Genomic DNA, 16,494 nt, shown 5'->3' with positions numbered 1-16,494 from the left:
TACATCAGGCCTGCACAACATGCAGCCCATGGAGGCTCACTGTGCGGCCCGCAGCGGGGAATCAAAGGGCTCTGGGCTGCCCGCAGCTGCGGAGAGCCCAGAGCCCTTTAAATTGCAGCCGTGGCCGGGATTCAAAAGGCTCTGAGCTGCCCGCAGCGGCGGGGAGTCCAGAGTTCTTTAAATCTCAGCTGCAGCCGGGATTCAAAAGGCTCTTGGCTGCCTGCAACCGCGGGGAGCCCAGAGCCCTTTAAATCCCAGCTGCAGCCAGGATTCAAAAGGCTCTCGGCTGTCCGCAGTGGCAGGGAGCCCTGAGCCCTTTAAATCTCAGCCGCAGCCGGGATTCAAAGGGCTCTCGGCTGCCCACAGAGATTCCCAGTGGTAGCTAAGATTTAAAGGGCTCAGGGCTCCCCGAAGCCACAGGCAGCCCAGAGCCCTTTGAATCCTGGCCGCGGCTCCGGAGGATGGGCTGGGGCTGGGATTTAAAGGGCTCGGGCTCCCCTTAGAGGCAGGAGCTCTGGGCCCTTTAAATCCCAGCCCCAGTCCCACAAAGCTCCGGGTTCCCACAAAGCTCCAGGTTCCCCCAGCCGCCGGAGCCCCGGGCCTTTTAATTTGCCCCTGACAGGTCCCAGCCACCTCTTCAGCTGGGACCCCCTGGTTGATTTAAAATCAAGTATCACCTCCCCACCTCCAACCTTCCTTTTTGGCCCACAACTGTTTTGGTGGGGTGGCGCTGGGGAAGGAGGATTTGTTTCTGCAGGGCTGGGCGGTGCTGGGGCGGGGTGTTTCCGCGGGGCCGGGAGGTCCAGGTGGGGGGGGTGTTTCCGTGGGGTTTCAGCCCTCAGCTGTTTTCTTTTGAGTAATGTGGCCCTCGCCGCTTTACGAGTTGTGCAGGCCTGCTTTACATTTATCCACTTTAAATTTAATTTACCATTTTGTTGCCCAATCACTTAGTTTTGTGAGATCTTTTTGAAGCTGTCTCCGCTCCCTCCATTCCTGCTGCCCTGTAGAGAGTGAGGCTACATTAACAACGTGTTAACCCTTGAGGGCCCAGAGGAGTGCTAGTTCATCATTTAACAGTAAGGCATTCCTTGGGAAATATCCCACCCTCTTCCACCCTCTGACTTCACCACCTCAACCAGGCTTCACAATCATCATTGCTGTGTACAGTATTAAACTGTTTGTTTAAAACTTATACTGTGTATATATAAATAAAATATAGTCTTCTCTGACAAAAAAGTTTTCCCTGGAACCTAACTTCCCTATTTACATTAATTCTTATGGAGAAATTGGATTCGCTTAACATCATTTCACTTAAAGTAGCATTTTTTCAGGAAAATATCTAGAACGTTAAGTCAGGAGTTACTGTAAGACACTCAAACTGAACTAAGTGTTCACAAAGGAATTTGCATCTGTTTAACTAAACCAATATAAGTTTGTAGCTAGTCAACCTCTCCCTATTCTAATTGTTCCAATTATGCACAATACTTAATGAGAATTCAGAACTGTGCCTTTAAGAATACAGACATCTGCTGCTGCTGCTGTCTCTTTGGCATCTTCTGCAGTAGAAGCTGATGGTAGAACCCAGTATAGGACCCCAACTACCTCCTTACCATTGTATCATAAGCAGAGAATGGGCAGCAGGAACTCAAAGCCACTGTTCATGCATCAGAACAACCTCTTTGCCACTCCTATTTTAAAAAGAATGCAGGGTAGAGTCAAAACAGAGTGGTACATGTTCCGGTTTAAAAACTATGAGAGGGTTAAATTTTATAGGCAATCAAAGCTCTCAATAATTAGGACAGTGTCCAGTTATTAGGGTAATGAACAAGTGACAGCTTGTAACATTGGTATCCCCTAGCAGATAGCGTTTCTATGGGGAGGGGACTACTATCCCGCATTTTCTCCCTTCTCCATGCAATTTCTATTCAACCTCACTGAAATGCAATTTTTCTATCCTGCTTCTGAACCATGAGTTATGCTTAGTGGTGGGTGTATTTGAAATTGTCACCTGATCAAACCTGAGAGAAGAGAGTGCAGAAAAGAAAATAAAGAGAAAAATGAATTTGATATTACAGAGATTGGTTGTCACCATATCAAGGGCATCTAACTGAAGTCAGAGTGTGTAAGTACCTTCCTCAGCAAAACAAACAAAAAAACCCACAAGTTCTTCAAGTATGCTGCTGTCTGTAGCTATACAGCCATACTTTATATCAAAAGCTTTTTAGCATTGAGAGATTACAGACATATCAGAAGGCTGGATACAAGACTTGTAACCAATTTTACGGTGGACTACTTTTCTTACATTATTTACAAACAACTCTGCTTTTCATACATTCATCCCAGTTACCCTGTACCAACCAATTACCCAACAGTTTCAAAAAGATTTATACTCCAAGTTTATTAATGAGATTTATGTACTGAATAAGCTAATCTTTGCCTTTCCAGGAAACACTGTAATCAAAATAGTTTCATTCAAAAGGTACATCTCCTTCATTTTAACTGTAATTTAACTTGCCATCCATAACGGCACGCGGGGCTCAAAGGAAAACTTTTCTGCTACAGTTTTTAATGTTTTTTCTATCCCACATTTGTAATATTTACAGGTCTGGAATTTCTATTGATTTTCTTCTTTTTGCTACTTATGTTCCCCCAATGGCTTGACTGGAACTAAAGTTAGCTTCATGGCAGGTTGTCAAAACAAGCTTAATTGTATGTAGCACATTACTTTGATTATTATTGGGGTGAGGATCCCATCATGGACCAGAACCCCGCCACGCCAGGTGCTGTACAAACACAAAGATATTCCCTGCCCCAAGCAGCTCACTATCTAAAGTATAAGGCCATGTCTACATCTAAAATTTTGCAGCGCTGGTTGTTACAGCTGTATTAGTACAGCTGTATAGGGCCAGCGCTGCAGAGTGGCCACACTTACAGCAACCAGCGCTGCAAGTGGTGTTAGATGTGGCCACACTGCAGCGCTGTTGGGCGGCTTCAAGGGGGGTTCCGGGAACGCGAGAGCAAACCGGGAAAGGAGACCAGCTTCGCCGCGGTTTGCTCTCGCATTCCCGGAGCCACCCAGCAAACCGCAGGGAAGGAGACCTGCTTGCTCGGGGTTCCGGGAACACGAGAGCAAACCGGGAAAGGAGACCAGCTTCGCCGCGGTTTGCTCTCGCGTTCCCGGAGCCACCCAGCAAACCGCAGGGAAGGAGACCTGCTTGCTCGGGGTTCCGGGAACGAGAGAGCAAACCGGGAAAGGAGACCAGCTTCGCAGCGGTTTGCTCTCGCGTTCCCGGAGCCACCCAGCAAACCGCAGGGAAGGAGACCTGCTTGCTCGGGGTTCCGGGAACGAGAGAGCAAACCGGGAAAGGAGACCAGCTTCGCCGCGGTTTGCTCTCGCGTTCCCGGAGCCACCCAGCAAACCGCAGGGAAGGAGACCTGCTTGCTCGGGGTTCCGGGAACGAGAGAGCAAACCGGGAAAGGAGACCAGCTTGATTACCAGAGGCTTCCTCCTTTCACGGAGGTCAAGAAAAGCGCTGGTAAGTGTCTACATTGGATTACCAGCACTGGATCACCAGCGCTGGATCCTCTACACCCGAGACAAAACGGGAGTACGGCCAGCGCTGCAAACAGGGAGTTGCAGCGCTGGTGGTGCCCGGCAGATGTGTACACCTTCAAAGTTGCAGCGCTGTAACTCCCTCACCAGCGCTGCAACTTTCTGATGTAGACAAGCCCTAAGAGAAGAGATGGATACAGAAACATGGGGGAGTACAAGGAAACAAGGAGATGATATTAGTCAGCCTGAGAAGCAGCGGCTTTAATGCACCCGCAGCCTAACTATTGTCAAGTCTTTTTGTAGGCCACACAGCAAAGGAGAGTTTTAAGGAGCATTTTGAAGAGATAATGAATTCGTTTACCTTCCCATGCTGATATATTTTAGGCCTCAACCTGCCACAGCATCTAAACATGTGCTTAACTGTAGACATATGAGTAGTACCACTGACTTCTACCCACATGCTTAAAGTTAAGCACATACAGACGTGCTTTGCTGGATTAAAGTGCTTTGCTGGATTAGGACCGCAGTATATCAGCATCAATCACCAATACAGCTCTGGACAATGTGTTTAAATTCTGTGGCAAACGTAGTGGTGAGCCACACCAAGATAGCTACAGGCTGGGTTTGTTGGCTTTTAACTGCACTAGAGATATAGGGTAAATTTGTGTTTTAAAATGAGATATACTTGATCCTTTCCATTTAGATTATAAGCATTTGTGCAGGTCAAGCTCAGATCCTATGAACCTTTCCCTTTGAGAAGGAAATACTTGTGCAACTCATACTAACACAAGTGGCACTTTGTCCTCCTCCAATGGCCATTCCACATATCAAGATTTATGAGTCCACTACAGCCTTCAAACTGGTGGATTAGTGCAGGTAGCAAAGGTTCATGTTTTAGATCCAGAGGCCATAGGTTCAGTCCCCCTTGCCAACAACCCAGTCCATACAGGGTCATCGTACTGCTTTAGGATGTGAATGTGAATTCCTTTTTTTTAAAAAAAAATATGTTTTGATCTGAGAGCTTCCTTTTGTTACAATAGAGGGAAAACTTTAAATCCTCGCCCATTAATTTGAAGTCGTATTAGTACACTGTAATTCTAAAGAAACAAAAATATATGAAAACCAGGAAATCAGAGTGAGAGTCCTTTGTGAAGCTTCTGACCCTGAATCCCCACCCGCTGTACACCTAATAAGAATATAACTGCATATGATGGTCGAGATTTTTTTTCAAAACAGTGCAGAGAATTTAGCCATGCATCTTCCATTAAAAACAACTCAGCTTCACTTATAGCCTAAGCTGGGATTTGAATTTGGATATTCAGAAACAAAATACCAGTGCACTCACTAATCCACTGCATGCAACCTGCCCTCTTACAGCTCGTGCCCAATTTTAAAGAAAGTAAAACAATCTGCTTACCATCTCATCAGTCTCCTTAGAAACCATGTATGCACAAATGGGATCCAACAAGCAGGCTTTGAAGTGCATGGGAAAGAAAGCTATAGTACATATTAAGCAGCTGTATATTATTAATATACTGTCTCAGTGCATCAGAAAATCCTGTACTGATTACAAGAGTTTAATGACTTTTACTAGTTCTTTGAAGGATTTATTTTAATCTTTACATGCAGACGCATATATGGTCTGACATAGTCTCTAGGTGTTGGCCTTAAAACACAATTTCCAGAGAGAAAGGAATTTAGAAACACTCCCTGATCATCACTTCCAGAATTAGGAAAAGGGTCAAGGAGAAGGATCAAAAGAGTAAGACATCTCCGTTATCTCACAGGCTATAATTCAGATCGATGCTGGTATCACACACTATTTTTTTTCCCAGTTTCAGACCAAAGCTCTCTGTGTTTCTAGCTCAAAGCAGCGACCATTTTTTAGAGAATTATTCCCTGTTTACAACAGGATGGTGGTATAGTCCAGGGCTTCTCAATCTTCTTCTTTCTGAGCCGCCCCCACCCCACATGCTATAAAAACTCTGCAGCCCACCTGTGTCACAATAGCTGGTTTTCTGAATATAAAATCCAGGGCAGGTGTCAGGGGGTAGCAAGCAGGGCAATTGCCTGGGGCCCCATACCACAGGGGCCCCTGCAAAGCTACATTGCTCAGATTTCGGCATCAGCCCCAGGTGATAGGGCTCAGGCCTGGGAGGCTAGGTTGCCAGACCTTAGGTAAACTTTATTTACGTATGTGCTAGAACCTTCCAGAGCATTCAGTTATTCAAAATACCATACCAGGGTGCAAGCACATATGCACCCGTGTCACTAGCACAGACTAGTTAAGTATATTAGATCCCATCCCGGGCTCTTTAATATACCCAAAATGATGGTACTCCCACATTTGTTGAAAATAGACCAATGAACATTGTTAAATAGCAACGTGCACATTTATTACCAAGCTACTTGGTTTTCTCTTTAGTCATTTGCCATACCAGGTCCCATTTTCCATTTGGAAACACAGAAGGAACATAGTGGCTGTGACACTGATGGCTTTTAGGAGGTCACAATGCCCCAAGTTTGAATCTGTCTCAGAAGCATTATTCCAGGCTGTCTGCAGATTCAGGCACCATTGCATTGCTTTACTCTCAAAGTTCTCTTCACACCCAGAAGATCTAGAAGCTATGGTCAGAAAGGAAGGATGATCACAACTCCCCAGAAACCTGTTTACATCCCAAGGCTGAGAAAACTCCTTCTTTAAACTATTTACAGCCCTTTCAGTCTCTGTTCAAGATATTTGCACCACTGCAAACTGCATCTTCCTACTGAAATGGAAATTTTACTTTTTAAAAAATACTGCTCTTTTTGGTTCTGTAGAATCTGCATATTGTGATATATACTGAGGCAGATTTAATAGATCCAGGATTTCTTATCATATCCTTTTTGGTTTTTGACAATTTGCTTTCTTAAGCTCTGATAGTAAATCCCCACTGGTGGGTCCTTTAAATAAAAGGCTCTTTAAGCTAATTTTGTCTCACTGCCTTTTCAAAGGATAGCACATTTGAGTTTTCCTCTTACATTTTTAAATGGTCTGTACTGCTTCTAATTTCCTGTACTCTATGATGATCTCCCAGTCTTTGCATGTGCATGCATGCACACACACGCAACACTTACTTAAAGAAAAAAAATAGATAGCAACTAGTCATACCAAGTAACCTCCCTAAAATTAGTTTGGGCAGTTTCCCAGAGCAGTAGTTCTCAACCAGGAGTACATGTACCCCTGCGGGTATGCAGAGGTCTTCCTGGAAGTACATTAACTCATCTAGATATTTGCTTAGTTTTACAACAGGCAACATAAAAAGCACTAGTGAAGTCAGTACAAACTAAAATTTCATACAAACAGTGACTTGTTTATACTGTTCTATATACTAGACACTGAAATTAAGTACAATATTTATATTCCAATTGATTTATTTTAGAAGTATATGGTAAAAATGAGAGTCAGCAACTTTTCAGTGATAGTGTGCTGTGACACTTTTGTATTTTTATGTTTGATTTTGTAAGCAAGTCGTTTTTCAGTGAAATGAAACGTGGGGGTATGTAGGACAAATTAGACTCCTGAAAGGGGTGCCTTACTCTGGAAAGGTTGGGAACCACTGTCCCAGAGGATAGCATCACTAGTATTCCCCCGGTTTTATACACATTTTTGTTTCTATCTTTAGGTCCTTTAACATAGTATCATTTAAGATTCATTGCTCCTCTGCTTTGGTACAACCCACATGGGCATGATCTAACACTGTTCATATGAATTCTGTATACTTCAGATAGGAGTTAATAGTAGAAAAGCATAAGATCTAGGCTTGAGTGTGAACACTGACTATATGAATAACATGTAGTCTCTCCCCAGGATGCTGTCTCTATATAGACATTAATTGCATTTCAATTATACCTAAAAGCTCTATCATGTTTTTTCCCCTCCCATACACACATACTGGGTTTCTGGTTTAAGTCTGGGATCCATTTTCTAAGTAGGTCTGGGAAACATGAAATTAGAAGGGAGTGAAAGCACTTGCCAGTGCTAGGAAGAATGCAGGGACCCCTATGCACCTCAGTCTATATCTATCTATCTCATAGAACTAGAAAGGACCTTGAAAGGTCATTGAGTCCAGTCCCCTACCTTTGCAGCAGGACCAAGTAAAGTCCCTGACAGATTTTTGCCACAGATCCCTAAACAACCCCTTCAAGGATTGAACTCACAACCCTTAGTTTAGCAGGCCAATGCTCAAACCACTGAGCTATCCTCATGCACTACTACAGACTAGGGACTGAATGGCTAGGCAGCAGTTCTGCAGAAAAGGACCTAGTGGTTACAGTGGACGAGAAGCTGGATATGAGTCAACAGTGTGCCCTTGTTGCCAAGAAGGCTAACGCCATTTAAGGCTATATAAGTAGGGGCATTGCCAGCAGATCGAGGGATGTGATCATTCCCCTCTGTTCAACATTGGTGAGGCCTCATCTGGAGTACTGTGTCCAGTTTTGGGCCCCACACTACAAGAAAGATGAGAAAAAATTGGAAAGAGTCCAGCGGAGGGCAACAAAAATGATTAAGGGGCTGAAACACATGACTTATGAGGAGAGGCTGAGGGAACTGGGATTGTTTAGTCTGCAGAAGAGAAGAATGAGAGTGGATTTGAAAGCTGCTTTCGACTACCTGAAATGGGGTTCCAAAGAGGATGGATCTAGACTGTTCTCAGTGACATGAGATGACAGAACAAGGAGTAATAGTCTCAAGTTGAAGTGTGGGAGGTTTAAGTTGGATATTAGGAAATACTTTTTCACTAGGAGGGTGATGAAGCACTGGAATGAGTTACCTAGGGAGGTGGTGGAATCTCCTTCCTTAGAGGTTTTAAGGTCAGGCTTTACAAAGCCCTGGCTGCGATGACTTAGTTGGGAATTGGTCCTGCTTTAAGCAGGGGGTTGGACTAGATGACCTCCTGAGGTCCCTTCCAACCCTGATATTCTATGATTCTGTACCTAGCAAGCTGCGCTCTCTGGAAGTCAGCCATTTCATGGGGGAGATGAACATCACCTTAAGAGTATGCAGTGAGTTCAGCATGCCTACACTTCCCAGCCTGGGTTTTGTAACCCAGTACAGCATGGTCACCATGCACAGCACTCATTTCAACTGCTGCTTTACCAGACTGCTGATGCACATGCCACCAGCTCAGGGGCAGGAGGGCAGGGAGAGGGAATGGTTTCCCCCCCCATGAAAAGTGCTTTTCTGAAAATGGCAAGATATTGCAGGATTTCACTAGCATTTTTGCAAAACATACATTCCATTCAAGCTCTACTGAAACTGCTTCACCAGGCATCTTTGTCCTTTTTAAGGATCTGTGCACATGGGCCGCTGCTCTCCAACTGCTGCAGGAACACAGCAAGAGGAAGCAACAGGGGGCACTCTCCTGAACCATCGGAGAAACTGAAGCATAGGACCTTACAGCAGTAAGCACCAGCACACCTCAGTGGTGGTATAAAAGGAGGTACATCACTGCTTTATTTTGCTGTTTCCAGGTTAATGACTATTTTTAAAAACTTCCATTAGACTGGTGAATTTGTGTGTCACTGCTGAATTCTTGTTTCCTCCTTGCACCAAAGGCCAGAGGAACAGGTCCCTTTGGGAGAAGCCATCTAAGGCCAGCAAGTTCACTCCTTTTTCCCCAGCACACAGGGCTGTGGTTGCCTGCCTGGCATCCATCAGTCATCTGAAGAATAGCAGTTGCTCAGTGAAAACAATGAGGAGTCCCCTTGTGGCACATTAGAGACCAACAACTTTATTTGGGCATAGGCTTTCGTGGGTTTATACCCAAATAAATTTGTTAGTCTCTAAGGTGCCACAACGACTCCCTGTTGTTTTTGCTGATACAGACTAACACGGCTACCCCTCTGGAAGTTGCTCAGTGGTGACTGGAGCATCACTTGGTAGGTTTGCAGTTCAGGATTTCTTTTGGGAGTATAAGCAACCACATTTAGGGAGAGTTTAATTTGTATGTTAATTATAAATGTTGCTCCTTCCTGTTTTGGTCTTGAAAGAGTCTGGCATGTGGGACTGCTACTGAGGGAGCCTGGCAACTCCAGTTTGTATTATGGTAGGTGGCCACAGCACAATACCAAGTTCCCTTTGCTCCTGTCTTTCTTGTGCCTGCATTTTGGATGGATGGATGGATGGATATATATATATATTTATATTTTACCCCAGACACTCAATTGAAAAGACAGGCTCTGCAGAGACGGATTCTCTCCCAGCTCACTGCCAGTCACTTCTGTGTTACTGAAATGCAGTGAAATTCCATTACTTTTATATTGAATCCTACACACCTATTTTTTCCCCTCAACAACTCTCACAAAGAGCCCAAATTTATTGTGTGCTTTGGTTCGTGCTGGACTTTCTTAAAGAGAGGAGGATTTAGGAGCTGCTTAATTTAGAGGAGGAGGATAAAGTGACCCCTCACAAAGAACTGTGTGTGGACAGAGCCGACAGGACGAGCTGCAATCATGCAGCTTCAACATTTCTTTCTGTCCACACTGGCAATGCACCAGGATGCAAGAAATGGCTGCAGGTAGAAGCACCATCAAAGCAGTCTGATCCAGTGGATAGGACACTGGACTGGGACTCTGGAGACCTGAACACTTTCCTGGCTATGCTACTGACTTGCTGTGTAACCTTGGGCAAGTCATTTCAGCTCACTTGTGCTCATTTCCTCTCTCTCTCTCTCTCTCTCTCACACACACACACACACACACACACACACACACACCCTTCCTTTGCCTATTTAGATTATAAGCTCTTTGGGGCAGAGACATCCTCCTTACTATATGTCCATACAGTGCTAGCACGATGGGGTCCTGATCTAGACATTGGGGCCTCTACCAGATGGTTCATTCACCTGGCAGCACTTATATAATTAGACAACAATCTTGATTTCAACATACTGGCTTTTGTTTATCAAAGCAAAGCATGCGAGAATTCCTGTTTTGAGTAAAGGAGACTTACATACATTGCTGTCCACATGCATTAAAAAAAGAAAACCACACACATCACCACCCAAACGAGTTCTATTAACTTACCAGACAGGATAATTGCAGGAATTGAAATTTACAACATTCAGGCAAAGTGGAAAAGTAAGACTCTTACTGATTGAGTATTTTCATTGGCACCTAAGCTCAGCTATTTTGTATGTGTGTGTGTGTGTGTGTTTATTTTCATTTTGGCTCTGTAACTGGTTTGTCATTCCTTGCCACATTGTATTTAAGTCTAATCATATGTTCAGCAATAAAATACCTTGAGAAAGTAGAATCTGAAACAAGAGCTTATTAGAAACAAGAGATTATATTTCTTTTTACAGAGCCAAAAATCCCTCACAAAGCAACTGTGACACTCCAGCCATGCAGAGTCATGTTAATATTTACCCATGTGCTGGATCCAAGGCAATTGCCCTTGGCTGGTCCAGGTCTTGCCAGAAGAGGACTTTTCTAGATGTTCCATTGAGATTAGCAACTTCTATCCTATTGGTTTCTGAGTCCGTCCAGTACAGCTTTTTCCCAATCCAATCACATGCCAGGCCATCCGGAGAAACCAGACCAGAAATAATGACATTCTGCACTACATTCCCAGTTCGGTTCAAGTACGTTTGCTTGATGGCTTCTTCACTCACGTCTGTCCAGTAAATGATGCCTTGTGAGTACTGAAAGTCAACCGCTGCAGCATCTTCTAAGCCGCTGACCACTATAGTGGACTCTGGCTTCACTCCTCCAGCATCCACCAGTCTGACATCCCGACGATTGGCGAACAGCAGAAGAGGAGAAGCTATGGAAGGGAAAGGAAATCATATTAATGTTACCAATGCGTGCAATTTTAAAGTTGCAGGTATAAAGCAGAGTGTGTGTCTCTCTTCCTTGGACAGTGGGAAGCTGAGAGAAGAAAGACTGAAGTTTCACACCAGGACTAAGCATACACTACCCACAATACCTATGACCTATTTCAATATACCAGAGTGAAAAGCACAAGATTGGTCAAATAAGGAAAAACAAAAGGGTCCAACTCCATCTATCATGAGGCCTCCCAAATAACCGTAGTCTAGATTCCGTCTGTGTCTGTCTGATCCTCGTATATCATACATCATGGGCTGAGCCAGATCCAAACATGTCCTGGTTAAGAGGATTTAAAGAGATGTTAATATAGACAGAATTAGCGTTTCCTAAAGTAGTCAGGCAACATGACTACTTTAAACACCCTTTGGCTGTGCACTCACAGCCTCCAACTCAATTGAATATGCTCCAAACCACATCATGGATTACTTTGGATGCACTAAACCTCTGTCAATCATGAGGCTGGGGTTTTGAACATACCAAAGTCCATGGTGGTTTAGAAGGCACACAACTGAATTGCACAGAGCAGCAGTGCCACACTAAGGCCTAGCACAAGGCTCATCACTAAAACACAGAGCTTAAGGTACCAGTCACAAAACCTTGAATCTCTGCTACATGAACATGGTTGGAAACCACTCTACTTAGGGGCCTACTAAATTTGCAGCCATGAAAATCACATCATGAACCACAAAATCTGGTCTCTAGCTGCCCAGTTCTGAAAGCAGCACTGCCACCAGCAGCTGCAGAGAAGTAAGGGTGGCATGGTATTGTCACACTTACTTCTGTGCTGCTACTGGTGGTAGCACTGCCTCCAGAGCTGAGCAGTAGGGCTGTAGCCACCTCTTTCCCACCATCCAGCTTCAGGCAGTATGGCCGCCAGCAGCAGCGCAAAAGTAAGGGTGGCAATACCACGGCCCCCCTAACAGGCTTGCAACCCCCTTTTGGGTCCGGGCCCCCAGTTTGAGAAATTCTGCGGAGAAATTACACACCTTTTGTGGGTGGATCATAGAATAAATAGCAAATTTAGCAGACGTGTAATACATCTATTAAATTTGTTATTTATGCTGTTACCAACTCGTGAAAATTGTGTGATTTCTCCACAATTTAAGTACACTCCTAACTATACTGGATGACGTGAGAAATCTCTTCAACATATCCCTCCAACTTTCACTAAAGAAGCAGGGTATTGTATTCTAAGTCAGGAGATCTGGGTTTTGCTGCTGGCTGTACTAGATTGCATGGGACCTGCAGCAAGTGCCTTTGCCATACCTACCTCTGTAGGGATGTTGCAAGACTCAATTTGCTAATGCTCGTGGAAGCCCATAGAGACACGGAAACTATTCTGACTGATTACTGATTGTTATTGCTCACGTAAACTCCATCCCCAATTTAACCTCATGGCTTTGAGGTCCTGTATATCCTCTTCAATCCTCTTCCCAGGATCACTGTTGTCTGCTAGATCACAAGAACTGTTCTCCAGCAGGAGTACATTTCCTGTTCATTGTATTACGCCCAACAGCTTCTTCCAGAAGAGGACAAGACCTAATCCTCCTGCAGGACACTGTCTTTCCCAATCACATCAGCCAGTTCATGTTAACAGCATGATTCCCTTCCCTCTGTATACCCCAGGGAGTTAAGGGTATCATCTTCCCTTCTGGGGGAAATAAAAAGCAGAAGCTTGTCATCAGACTGGCTCCATAAGTGGCAGCCCAGTGCAGTAATGCAAGCACACAGGGCTTGCCCAAGAACACCAGTTGACAGGAATGCTAATATTTCAGAAGTGGGCACCAGTTGCTGTGAGTAGCAGAATTCTGCTTCTACTTAGTTTGCCAATGGTACAGTAGATCTCTACTGTAATCTAACACAGAACTGTTTTCATTTACCAAACTATTTGTCACCTTGAGTCCTCCACAGTAATTCCACAAGCTCAAGCAACAGCTGCCAGATGTCTATGGTAATCAATCGCTGGCCCCCTGAAAAGACGTTCATCATTCCAGATGATGTTTCTGCCTCCTAAATGCACTCACAGTTGAGATCCAAAAACTTGCCACTCAATTCAAGAAACAACACTCAAAACAGACCAGCAAGGACAGATGTGTTATCTCATCTTCTATGGCTTCAAGTCTGTCCTATAAATATCTTCAGTTTCCAATTCTTGTTACAGTATATAATGTATGATAAAGTTAGCTCTTCATATTGCCTTTCAGATTCAATTCCTTCTGTACTTTAAAAAGAAATCAGTTTATAGGCTATTTTACCAGTTGACTGTGCTGGCAGCTTTGTGACATACTAATGCCTCTCTTGTGAACCCTGGCCTCCAGTTACACTCAATCCTCTAATAGCTACATTCATGGCACAGTGCATGCCATTGAAAAGGGTAGACCATAAAGCACATGTGACAGCAGCATATATATGTGTGCAAGCAATGGAGATCAGTTGATAGGTTTTACAACTAAACTTCAGCTGAACTCAAATCATGCCTAAGGATTCAGGCTATTTTTCTTTTTATTCTGCATAGTCTATTTGAATTTTTTTCCAAGTCAGGAAAAAGGCTGTTTTATTTTTCTTTTTGGAGGAAGTATACACTTCTGAAAGTAATAAGGAAAATTCAGATCAGCTGGTTGCTTGGTGAGGCTGGGTAGCAAGGAACAGGCAATTGTTACTATGCTTGTTTAACTGAAAATGTAATATCTGTCTTCTAAAGTATTTAACTCAAGAAAGTTTATACAGCTTGAGGAGAATTATTTGTTAGGAAATGAAATCCCAGTAGTGCTTCCATCTCACTTCTAAACTTGCCAAATTCCACCTCCCCCTCATCTTTGGAACACTAGTAATAAATACCAATGAAAGCCCAACAGGTTGGTCACTGAAACAAAACAAAAAAAATGTCTAAAATATAAAATGTTTTTATTCCCTGCAACTCACTTGCATGACTATTTTAAATGGCACAGCATCAAGCCTTCTGAACAACACTCCCACAGGTTGATGGTACAGGAGTCTGTCTACTCAGACTTCAAGTTCTTTGGGGGCAGAGAACTTTTCAGTTATAGCCACTGCTTATGTAAAGTGACACGCATATGCAGCCTGCCTAACACTGAGGCCATCAAAAAAGCACACGCACTGATTAAAAAAAAAAAAAAAGTATGAATCCTCTACCAAAAAGTGAGTGTTGGGTGGAAGTAAAAGAGAATGGCAACAGTCATCTGGACTTTTTCCCCCATACTGAAGACAACGGAGTGACTGTTACAAATACAATGAAGTCACGCAGCCCCAATCACCAGCAGAAGAATTCAACATCATTTTAGCTAAAGATCAGACCTGAACAATGTCTAACCCAATCAGTATCGATATTAACCCAGCTCTCCTTCCCTTTCAACAGGCTCCAGCCTACAGTGAGCATCAGTGGGCAAACAGTATACAGATACACATTAAATCACTGGATTCCAGCACATGTAACTTCTCTGCTCCCAACACCTCCTGATTGAAATGCAACCACATAGTGTCGGCTATAAACACCAAGCAAGGAAAAAACACTGACCAACTTGCAATTGTGTTTATAATTATATAAACTGATTTGCAAGAGTAGCCAGAAATTCTTTTTCTCAAGACAATAAAGATGGATTTTTATTCAGTTTCCATTTGCAAAAAGAAAAGTCACAAGTTAGTAGAACAGGGACAACTGGGAAAAAAAATTCACCCCCTCCAAAATGGTCTGTTTTGTTCAGTTTAGATTTTGACTAATGATGTGCAGAAATCCATTTAGGAATAACAACTACTGAGATGAAAATAGTAAATAAATCACTTATTTTAACCAAGATCCATTTTTTGTTTGCAATCCTGCCAGGGTGGGGAAAGTTGAGACCCTTCTGACTTTACAAATAAAATCAAAGACAGAAGAAGAGCAATGAGCTGCTCCAAATTCCAAGGCCCCGATGTGATTAAATCAGGCTATATACCACAACTAAAGATGATGGCAGTGTTCTGATATAGTAGGAGGTGAGGATAGTACTGAATTTGTGGGAGTAAGTGACCTGAAAGCAGCCCAAGGAGGATGTTAATCAGATAATCTTGGACAGCAAAATGCCCACATGGACAATACTGACCTTATTGAAAATCTAGTTAATGGATTAATGTGGTTCTATGCAGCCAACAAAAGTAGGCTTGAAGAAAAATTTCACTACTCATCATCTTACTACCTTAACTGAAGTCCCTAAGATGCTGTTCACTGTTTGATAGCATTTACTGCCACAACAATCTTGACATACAACTATTTCATAGTAGTTCAAAACATAAATGGTGAGAAACAAAGAGAGACTTTTCAGGCACTGGAAAGTCAAAGTCCTATTCTGACGAACCAGTAGCAGCAACAGAGATAAGGTCGACTAGAAACCTAATTTACTGCTGCATGAACAGTAAACAAGCTATTTTCCAGGAGATCCAAGGTATTTTCACTGATCTGTTGGGGCACTTCTATTTTTTTCCTTTAACAAAAAGAATTCAGTTTGCCCACAGAACAGAAGCATTATGAAGAGTGACAGTGGAAGCTTCCCTCAAACCATGCCGCTTATATGCCTCAATCCTGACCTGCAGGAAATACCTTGAGGAGTGAAAGAACAGTTCACTCTCCAGGACTCATTCAATGCCTTGTTGTCTGAGGGCTACACTACACAGTTAGGTCGACGTAAGGCAACTTATGTTGATCTAATGATGTCAGTGTCTACTCTACAGCCTTCCTCCCGTTGATGTAAGTGTCCCTCTACACTGATATCATAACTCCAGCTCCAAGAGAAGCATACGGTTTATGTCGGTGTAGTTAGGGTGAGGCAGAGTCTGTGTACATACTGCGTGCCTTACATGGGCTGTTGGCTGCCTTGTCAATTGCATGGCCGAAGTCATGAAATTGACAAGGAAGCTGGATAGCTAGAGCCCAGCTGCCCCCTGCTTCTCTGGAGAGCTGGGTGGCTGGACCACGCTCCAGGGGGCAAATGGGGAGGCGAGAAGCCCCAGGCAGGGAGCAGAGGAGGAGGAGAAAGTAGTAGTTTTTGTTCACTGCAGTCCTGAGCTGGATTTAA

At 43.6% G+C, this 16,494-nt stretch overlaps 1 protein-coding gene across 1 annotated transcript in view; it reads right to left on the bottom strand.

The window, feature by feature from the left end:
- LRP5 (LDL receptor related protein 5) overlaps window positions 1-16,494 on the bottom strand; it is a 255,556-nt gene that overhangs the window by 181,460 nt on the left and 57,602 nt on the right. The window contains 1 exon segment of the mRNA XM_030562148.1: window positions 10,964-11,360. Coding sequence (XP_030418008.1) covers window positions 10,964-11,360 — 397 coding nt within the window.

The sequence above is a fragment of the Gopherus evgoodei genome, chromosome 4, assembly GCF_007399415.2.
Source record: "Gopherus evgoodei ecotype Sinaloan lineage chromosome 4, rGopEvg1_v1.p, whole genome shotgun sequence".
In the NCBI taxonomy this organism is placed as follows: domain Eukaryota; kingdom Metazoa; phylum Chordata; order Testudines; family Testudinidae; genus Gopherus; species Gopherus evgoodei.
The sequence above is the reverse complement of the archived record's forward strand: the minus strand, read 5'-3'. Positions and strand labels throughout refer to the sequence as shown.